This window comes from Calidris pugnax, unplaced genomic scaffold, assembly GCF_001431845.1.
Source record: "Calidris pugnax isolate Ruff unplaced genomic scaffold, ASM143184v1 scaffold147, whole genome shotgun sequence".
Taxonomy (NCBI): Eukaryota; Metazoa; Chordata; class Aves; order Charadriiformes; family Scolopacidae; genus Calidris; species Calidris pugnax.
Window position 1 is genome coordinate 5,504,740 of NW_015092359.1, and position 10,343 is coordinate 5,515,082.

The following is a 10,343-nucleotide window of genomic DNA, read 5'->3' on the forward strand; positions in this document are numbered from 1 at the left end:
TTTGCTTTTTCCTGTTTAGCCCTGTTGGGGTAAATGGCTTCAGTATTTTCCTTATGGTTATGTGTCATTAATGCTGCTTGTAGGTTGAATAGTTACATTGGTCTTCCCCTTATAATTAGCGCAGAAATAAGATGAAACTCTTTTATATTAGTGAAGAGATTTCTGCATGTCTTATAGTAATGTTTGAAACAAACTTGATCAGGATCTGTATTTACGGTTATAAAATAGGCAGGATTTTTGTATCATACCTGGTGACTGAAGTACTTTCAATTTAATGGGCTAGTAGAAGAAACAGCTAAGCTCTGAGGATTTTTGAATCATGTTATTAATATGTTGTCTTGCCGTTCACTGAAGAACAGTTTGGGAGTTGCAAAGTGATTTTAGATTAGTAATGATCTCAGATCTAAACAAATAAAATTGTGATGTGATTATGCCACTAATATGTGCAGTCAGATTTTCGAGGAGTTAAAAACTGAAAAGGCAATGTGTTTATATCTACTTTCTCAGAGCAGTAGTGTTTTTTCAGAAATATTTGGCAGGGGTTATTTCTCTCCCTCTGCCACTCCCCTTTTTTTAACCTGCTGGAAGAAAGGAGGGAGGGAAACAAATTAGTTGAGGTATTTTAAGCCCCTGTGATGTGGTACTGGGTGCTTATTTTTGTGTGGCTGCCTAGAACTCAGTTGTGATTGTTCTTTACGTCTCTGAAATGCAGTTTGAATTAAAACAGGAGCGGTGTTTTTTGGAGGATACTGTTTTCCTCACCTTCTTCAGGGGTACACACAGCTTGATTGGAGACAGTAAAACTGTGATCCTCTTAAAAGGAGGTGTCCATAAAGCCTGGATCCGTATTCCTGAAAATGTGAATGTGCAGCAGCATCCCTGGATGACAGTGGTACAGGAATGAAAGGAAAATGTGGGGCGGCAGAGGGGCTCAGATACAGCAAGTATCTATTCCAAGTATGTGAAAAGAAATACATGAGCACTTCTGAAAATAAAAAAAAAAAAAAGCTAAAGGGAGAAAAGAGTCAGGCTGCAACATGGGGAGTGGAAGGGGAAAAAGTGTAAGATGTGTAAGTTCAAAAACAAGCAAATATTACTTTAAAATGTTTTTTTTTTTTAAATTTGTCTTCATATGCTCTAGAAACACTGTGCTGGGAAGTCAGTCTGAAGCAGGGCTGTCTAAGCAGCAATGTACTTTGGTGTCATTCCCCCCTCCCCTCCCATCTAGTTTGACTTTCATTAGGTGCATCCGAGTAAAGGGCAAAAGAGCGTTTTTATGCAGTTCTTATGTTGGAAAAGTTCCTTCCTTTCAGTAGATGTGAGCTGTTGTCCTTTCCAAAAACCTCTGCTGGATTTTAACTATGGGTGTTAATGCAGTATGTAGTCCTTTTTGAATCCTTGTGTTGTACTGATTTGACAAAAAGCTTATGTACTATGGCAAAAAAAAAAACCCTAAACAACCGACATCTCCCCCCCCCCCCCCCCCCCAAAAGCTTATGTACTATGGCAAAAAAAAAAACCCTAAACAACCGACATCTCCCCCCCCCCCTCCCCATTTTAATTGTTTTTCAATCAGTTGTCTTTGATTTTATTGAAAGTCTGTGTGTCTTTATTAAGAACAGCAATGGCTGGCTGGCCCCAAACAACTCTCCCTGTGTTAGCTGTAACTTGCAATGTATTAGCTCTGCCTTCCGTCTTTCATATGAAAGTAAATAGCCCCAATCTTTGCTTTTCTCTGCTCAGGTGGAAGATTTTCATGTCTGGTGTTTGAGATGGGGTGATGAGACCTGTTTGTGTTGATTAACACTCCCTCCGAAACGCCAGTAGGTTTGCACGTCCATCTCCCGTTTGGGACGTGCTCTCCTTGACTGCAGCATAAAGAGCTGGTGATCTGGGGGTGGTGGTAGGGGTTACGTTGTGATGCTAGGTTTACCCTGTTTTTAAGAATTTTATTTTTTTTCTGAGCAACCCTAACGCACACCAGTTTAAGTAGTGGGAAGTTGTTACAACATACTGATGCGAGTCACAGTTGTGCCATGGGTGGACCTGCCTGCAGTGTTTTCATTCATTGCTTCCATTTTGATGTTTCTATGCCATCCATTTTATTTTTGCCAGGTTAGGCTTATTTATTTTTTCTGAGCTGTTGAACAAAGCACAGATTACATATCCTTTATGCTACAGTTATGAAAAGCCCCCTTGTTGGGGATTGCATAAGAATTATGGAGCATGTAATCATTTAATCTATCGTGGAAGTACACAGAAATTATTGCTTTTTATTTTTTTTCCATAGAGAGAGAATGCCCTTTAGGACTGCTTTATCATAACTATGTCCACAGTTTATTATGTAGCTGACAAACTTCTTTTGTTTCTGGAAGATTCACTTTATTTCTGTGTCTTTCTCTGTCTGCAATTTGTTCAGTAATTTTGGGGAGTATAAGTAGATTCACTCAAGCTTTCAGGGAAATCCAGTAGTTATATTTGAGTTTATTTTGAGCATCTTTAATTCTAATGTGGTCAGTTTTTTGTTTCTTAAAATTTCACGTTTACAATTTTATGAACAGCTTCTATTACCTGGGAAATAGCAGACTTGTTAAATGCACCGTTGGAGTGAAGTGCAGAGCTGGTTAAGTTAATTGTTTTAAAGATTTATTTTCATGCATATTACCTGATGCAGAATAGGTATTGAAGTGCTTTCATTCAGGGCCGATGTAACTTGTTATTGGGGTTTACAATTACTAACAAACAGGATTAATTATAGGTGCTGCATGTGCTTGGCTTTTAAGCAGTAGTCCTACTATGAATGCATTACATTTGGTCAATTAAACAATGTAGTGGAGGTGAAGATGGTTTATGCAGTTGTTTGTTAGTAACACTACAGCAAGTTGCCTTTCATGCTGGGTTGCTCCTTCTAACATCTGCCATATATTTTTCCTTCTAATAGCTCAATGATGTATGTAAAGCAAAAACAAATTCTAAAGCTCGTTTCATCCAAAAGCAGCAGAGTCATTGTCTGGATACAGCAGAAATAATTTAGCCTTACAAATACTAGTTGGGATGAGATAAATTTGAGTCAACAAGTTATTAGTATTTTGTAGGAGTCTAAATTACATGAATAAATAAATATGTATTAAAAACCTGCAGAAGATTGTGTACAGGCCATGTCATTTGTTCAGGGAAGCAGAAAAATTAGGAGAAAATGGGATCTCTGGCTTTTTAAATATAGTCGAAGTGAAAAATGCTGCTGGGACATTATATTTAAAAGTGCACGATTTGCAAAGTATTTGTTGATTGGTGATGGGGGGCTTTTTTTGGCTTTCAATTTTATGTAATGGATTTGTTCCCCGTTTAGGCATGGTACGGAACAGAACTGAAAAGTGTGTTACCCCTTCAAGAGGGTGACTTGTTGGCAGAAGGTGACGAGGCCGAGGAGCACAGGATAATGCAGGTAATGCAGGAGAAGTGTGGGGGGAATGTGGTTTATTGCTTTGTGCTGCGTGAGGAGGCAGGCATTGCTAAGCAGTCCTCGTGTGGGGATTTTTTTCCTTGTGGCAGTTGTAGTATGAAATACTGTTTAGTGCCTGAGTGAAGTAGAATAATCTGGGGAAAAAAAAGTGCAATTATTTCAACCAAAGAACTAGAATTAAAAAGCGGGGAGAACTCTGGTTATATTCATCTTCATGCTGCTTTTTATAATTCCTATGCCAAATAGTGTGAAAATGGTCTTGACCGAGGAGGAAATATTCTTAATGAATGATATATTTATTTTTTTTTAAATGCAGCAGTTGATTCATATGGTGTATTTATAATTTTGTGCGTTTTGACCTTTTTCTCAGAAGAAGCAAAAAGAGATTGCATATCTAAGTAACAGACAAAAAGACTGACAAGGAATACTTAAATATATTCCGCTATATATCTGCAGTAATGCAGGCTTCTAATCCCTCCTCCTATCTCCATATAAATGATACAGTTCAAGACCATGGCTGTTTTCTTCACTAAAAGCAGTAAAGCTCTTTTAGATGAAATGTCTAAAAACATCTTGTAATAACTTGGAGCATGCTGGCAAGAGTAGTCACTTGTGACTATGTGTGAAACCCCCTCAGCTAGTCGATATTGTAATAAGCAAAAATGGTAGCATCACTCCATTATTCAGAGAAGCCAACAGCATGCTTGTCCCTTAGGCTACAGCATTCATTAAGAAAAGCTTACTGGGCTGAAAGCTGGAAACAGATGATAACGGGATATGATTTTCATATTTAATGCATTCCTTGGAAGAGTATGTGTGCTGCAGATTGATAGAAGAATCAACTGCTACTTTACTAAAAGACTTTCTAGTTTGCCCTATAGCTACCGATGGAATCATTCAGCCAAGAAATTAACTTTTTCTCCTTTTACCTGCTTTATATATCTACTAAGCAGGCTGCCTTGCTGCCAGTAAATGTTATTATGCAGTTAAATGTTTGGTATTTAAGACTCTTATCAGAAAAGAAACAGAGGCCACACTATTTTGTTTTTATAGTAGGAGGAAGGTTTTGGGTTTTCTTTCTTCAGTGCATTAGCAGTCGTTAATCTGAGTTTATAGGAAGTTTTCCCCATAGATTAAAAAGTTAAACACCTTGAATTTAGAGCATTCTTTAAACTGTAATATACAAAGCAATGAACCCGAGCAACCTTGACCTATATAAGCAGGCCTCCAGCAGTTTGCGAATTATGTTTTTAATTCAGAGGTGTGTGGAAAGGTGAGTTTGTTTTTGAATGCTAGATTCTTAAATTAAAAGCAGTCGCTGTAGGAGACGTGATTTCTAACCTATGGAAAAGTTAACAAATACTAGAACATCAAAGGCTTACAGTCTGACTTAAATTTTTAAAAACTGTTAGCAGGTTTTGGGCATTACAAGAACTTGGTGTGTACCAAGTCATGTCACTTCATGTTGCATTACAGTTAATAGCTTGATAGTGGACTTTTTCCTCCCCTGTCCCCCTTCTTTCTCCTTCTCATCTCCCTTCATAAATCCAAAGATAACTTCAACTAAATTATGCATCCTTGCCTTGTTTGTGTGCTGTGTCTCAGATCTTACTCTGTAACTGTGTGGTTTGTGTTTTGTTTTTTTGTTTGGACTGATTGTGCCTGTTTCCCACCACCTTCACCTAACTTAAAATCTGCTTATTCTCATGTCCAAAACCCAAGAGTTTGTTCTTGGTGATGTGGCACAGAGTAATTGTAGGGAGCATTTGTGGTTAGCAGGTGGTATATCCGACATGCAAATCATCACAGCTTGGAACCAGTGTTACTTGCCAGTACTGGTATCATGATGGTTTCCTTCAGGCTAGTCAGCATGCCGGTGGTTGTGTGATAACCCTGTCAGTGATGCATCTTGGAGACCAAGAAGAACAATCACAGAAGCAATCTGGGGTCAGTATCCCAATGCCCCTAAAACACCAATGTGAATACCTGGTCCTTCTCTGAGCCATGGGATACGTGCTCTTTTGGACTCTAGAGTCCTCGGGCTTAGAAATCATATTCCCAAAGAGTGTTTGACTAGAAAATCATGATTCTCCATGGAAAGGACTTGAGCACTAGTCTTTTGAAGTCCAGTGTAAGAGGAATCCAGTGTTAAAGAGTTGAAGGAGAGGTCCTGTACTGAAGAGGTCCTTGCTGTGTAACGTGGGCTTCTGACACCTTTGTGCAATGAAGTCTGGCTTCTTCAACTTTGAAGCACTTCCTTGAAGTCTCTTGAAGATTTTTGGACTTGTGCATCTTGGCACTGCCGTGTCTGTAAGGCACAGGCCATAGGGCACCTCCCAGGGACACCTGTGGGTGGCAGAGCATCCTTCCATGAAGAAGGAGGTGTCACTAGGTGAGAGTGACACTGCCACCTGAAAATGATGAGCCTCTGGCTTGACCTCACCTCCCTAGCTTTCATGTGGTGGTCTACTGACAGCAGAGACTGTGCCCTTTTGTAAGTCTTAATGGAAGGCATTTTTTTTCTTATCTTTGTTCTCTTCCAAACACTTTAATGATAATAAAAGAAAGATCATATTTGTTACTGGAGGAAGAAGTGGGGAGCCTGCACTCCACAAGCAAAAAGAGGATTGTTAAGTGTGCTTTGTGCAGAGACTTCATTTAACTCCCAGCTGGAGCAACATGAAGTTCAGTAATTGTGTTGACTGTTTTAGGTGGGTCATCTACATGTTTTTACTGTTTTTGGTGGCAAAACCAGTACCTAGACCGATATTATCTGTCATAGTTTTGCTTTGAGAATGCAAAAGTGGTGAAGAGATTATTATTTTTTTCCTGCAATCAAAGAGGAGCTTGTTAGAGATACATGTCTGCTATGACTCTGCCAAGCACTTGTACCTGCTTGAATTGCATTTGTTTTGGAACACTACATCCAGGAGCTGCTAAATCCATAAAGTACTTGCTAGATGCATTCTAAAGCAGCAAATCCATGATGTGAAAAGTAATTAGGAGAAGGCCGAGAGCAGTGGTGATGGAATAAGCTGTAAACTTAATCTGAGTAGCAAACCTTTACTCCTCCTAAAATAACTTCATGGGTTTTTGTTCTGCTGCTTGTTATGTGGAATTTGAGCTTTTTTTAATGAAACTTGGTCACAGACTAGACAAGATGCCTTTGTTTCCTTCAAGCTGGGCTTGGCAGCTGACTTTGTATGGTAGGAAGAGGTCAGGCAATGAAAGGGAGGAGAGAGGTGTGGAGGTGACTGTAAATTGTCTTGCTGTGATTTGGGGCTGAAAACTAAACCCTGCTTAGTATGAACAATGGTATTACAATAGCTAATTTTGGCTTTGCATAAACTGGTGGTGACCTTTTAGTAGTAGTAGTGGCAGTAGCCCCTCCTTCTAAATTGTTCTGATTGAGTAGATTTACAAAGGAAAAAAAGGCAAGTGTTAAAACGCTGGGATTTAGAAGCGGAGTGGTTATACTGTTGGAACTATTTTTATGCAAGTTCAACAGTTCTTGGAGGAAAGTGCCATTTAACATATTTCTGCTTGGTGCCCAAAGTTGCTTTGTGGAAAATGTGACTTGATCTGTGTGGCGTTAGCTGAGTAGCCATTCTTCCTCTTTAGCATGATCTAACAGATGGGAACAAGCAGAAAGAAGACAATGAATAAAGTGATTTTTTTTTTTTTCCTCATTCTTGTTTACTTTATTGATGGGCTGTGAGCAAAGCTTGAGATACAGACAAATAAGTCATGGCAGATGTACCTTTAAAACTCTCTGAGGACCCTTCCTCATCCTGTTGCCTTCTAGAGAAGACCATGAGAAGAGTGGGAGGAGGAAGTTTTTCAGAGCAGCTGTTGCAGGTGGCTCCAGAAAGGCCAGTTGTGCCACGGACACTGCAATGGGGTCCTAATGATCATGTCTTGGCTTCAGGATGCTGTGGTACCTAAATCACTGGCTGCCAGCAGCTGTACAGAGTCATGAATAGAACACTAAGTCAGCAACTTCAAGGTATTTTCAGTGACATTGGTGGGTAGATCTAAATATCGTATTTTGGTCCAGGGTTTTAGAAGCCTTTGAAGGAATCTAATTTTAAAAGTTTGCCTGCTGGTGTAAAAACCAGTTACTGTTTAGTTTAATTTGAGTCCTTTATGTGTTTCAGTCCCTGTTAGTCAGGTTGGGTGTTTGTTTTGTTTTTGGTGCTAGTTGTTTTGTTTCATGGAGCTTCACTTGAGATCCAGGCCCTTTCTTGCACTAGCATGCAAGAAAGGCATGCCAAGTGTTTGTGTAATAATGCTATACAAAATACTTGAATTCTGTTACAGTTTTCTCTCCAGAAATCAACACTTGATCCTCTAGAAGTTCCATTTGCAACATGCTGCCTGTTTGTTTCCTTAAGCCATCTCCCACATGTGTTTTTCAGATTCCGCAGGTTGGAAGACAGGCAGGAGTTGGCATTAAGACATCTGTGCCAGAAGGACTGTATCACCCAGCAACAGTCTTTATGGGCCTCCACAGGTCAGCTGTTTCAGCCACTGGAGGTTTGGGCATGTGGCAGAAGCCCTCCTGGCCCACAGAAAGCCACTTGGTACCTGACTCACCTTCATGCTCTCCATCACTTGAAGGACTTGATCCAGAGAGCAGAAGTGCCGATGGAGAGTTTGATGCATCAGTGGAGGGAGCAGCGACACGTGGGGACCTTGCCACCAGCGAGGAAGGCTCTGAGCAGCTCATCTCCTCGGCATCTGATCCCAAACCTGAGGAGGAATGGCTGCAGGGAAGCATTCCAGGTATGGTGGGGCACATGCCTGTCTGCCTCTGCTTGATGCTGGCGCGTGAGCATCCCAGCCAGAGTGATGCCCACAGCTGCTGGGTTTCCTTGTGTGCGTTACAGTCTGGTTGAAGCATGGCAGCACCTTTTTTTTTTCAAGAGGAAATGGCCTCAAGTTGCGCTTTTTTTCAAGAGGAAATGGCCTCAAGTTACGCAAGGGGAGGTTCAGGCTGGATATTAGGAAAAATTTTTTCACTGAAAGGGTTATCAGACACTGGAATGGGCTGCCCAGGGAGGTGGTTGAGGCACCATCCCTGGAGGTGTTCAAAAGACGGGTTGATGTAGTGCTGGGAGGTCTGGTTTAGTGATGATGCTCCTTGTTTGTTGTGTGGGTGTCTATTTTTGTCAGTCAGGTTGATGGTTGGACAAGATGATCTTTAAGGTCCCTTCCAACCTCGAAGATTCTGTGATTCTGTGATTCTTTTTCCTTTTTTTCTTTTGACTCCGCTTTCTCCAAGCCATTCATCTGGGCATGCTGGGGGCTGAGCCTGTTCAGGTTCACTACTAGAAAGTGAAGATTTCCTCACTGCTGTTTCTGTGGTTGTCTTGAAGTAGTCTAAGCCTCAGTTTAAGAGGTTTAATGTGAACCTACTTCACTGGAAGAGTACATCACTTCTGGTTCAGGTTGATCCCTGGAAATGTTCAAGGCCAGGCTGAATGGGGCTTTGAGCAACCTGATCTGGTGGGAGGTGTCCCTGCCCATGGCAGGGGGTTGGAACTAGATGATCTTTAAGGTCCTTTCCAACTCTTTTCAATTATTTCCTTTTCCCTCACATGCTTGTGCCCAATAGTTCACCCATTTCCAAAACTGGGATTTGGCAGTGTAGACTGAGGATGGGTATGTCTCTGTACGTGGCTGGTTTAACTCCTCCTCAGTGTGGGTTCTCTGCCTTGTTCTGGACTTTCCTGAACATACCTCCCAGCCAAGATGCTTTTGCTCTGGGATGAGATGTGCTGCTCTTGAAGGCTGTGTTCCAGCTTCTTATTCCTTTTTTTTTTTGTTTTGTTTTCCCCATCTTAGCAAAATGTTTTCTCTCCTATTTTACTGGCTTGGTTGGTTACTTTGAAGTAAGATAATGGACTTGGTTTTGAAGTCACAGTGAAAGATTTGTTACTAAGTACCAGTTTATTCCTTTTTTTAAGACCTTGCAGAAATACTCTCCCATGCTTTGCCAGTTAACATAGCAATTTTCTTCAACCTTAAACTAGTTTTCCAAGCCCTATAACAGTTGCTAAAATGGAGCTATTTATAATGGAAACTGGTGGCAACCATGCTCTCCTGTAACAATTGTGGTTTTCTTTATAGATGAAAGCTGGCATCCCCATCAGTTGCTCTTCTGTGCTACTTCTTGGGGTTTTTCTGGTTTTTCTGACATCCTCTTTCTTGGTGGTTTTTTTTTTTCCATTCCTTTTTCTTTCTCTAAGCAATTTATTTGCCTCTCATTTTCTTTCATGGGATGTATTTGCCACTTCTTTATTTTCATGAAAGTATGTCCTTTCTGGCACTGGAAGGAGAGGAGTCCAGCCTGGCTTCCATGAGCCCCAGGTTGTGCCTGTGGCTCTGCAGAGCGCTGGTTCCTCCCCGTGGGGCAGGCTGAGGTGGCCAGCATCGTGGCTGGGAAAGAAATACCCATTTAATATCTCTACCTTCACAGAAACTGTGTGGTTGGGTTCAAAATCCAAATGAGCTTTTTGTCAAATGGCACAGCAATCGCCCGAGGCTGCCCGGGGGGCTTTGCATATCTATTTGCCAAATGTGTGTTGCATAGTGAGGGGACTGTGCGGTCCAGGTTTCAATGTGTGGAGGGTACTGGCTTATTCCAGCTCTCCTAAGCTCGACCTTCCACGCTGCAAATGAGGAGAGCTGATGAAGATGCTTGGCTGTCCCATCCTAGGAGTGAGTACATGCCAGGCTCTGCTGCAGAGTGGTGCTTGCCAGCCTCTCCTGCTGCTCCCTGGCCGCTGCTTGGCAGTGGCAGCATAAAATATAGGAAGGAACAAATCTGTTTTCCCACTGGTGAAAGAAGCAAGAAAATGGCCCTTTCCTCCGCTCC

The 10,343-nt window shown here is 41.3% G+C and overlaps 1 protein-coding gene across 7 annotated transcripts in view; it reads left to right on the forward strand.

Annotated features, from left to right (window-relative positions):
• KIZ (kizuna centrosomal protein) overlaps positions 1–10,343 on the forward strand; it is a 78,893-nt gene that overhangs the window by 11,699 nt on the left and 56,851 nt on the right. For all 7 annotated transcript variants that reach the window (XM_014962479.1, XM_014962483.1, XM_014962482.1 and 4 more), the window contains 2 exons: positions 3,350–3,445; positions 7,882–8,248. In XM_014962479.1, the coding sequence (XP_014817965.1) occupies positions 3,350–3,445; positions 7,882–8,248 (463 nt within the window). The remainder of the gene's footprint in view (positions 1–3,349; positions 3,446–7,881; positions 8,249–10,343) is intronic.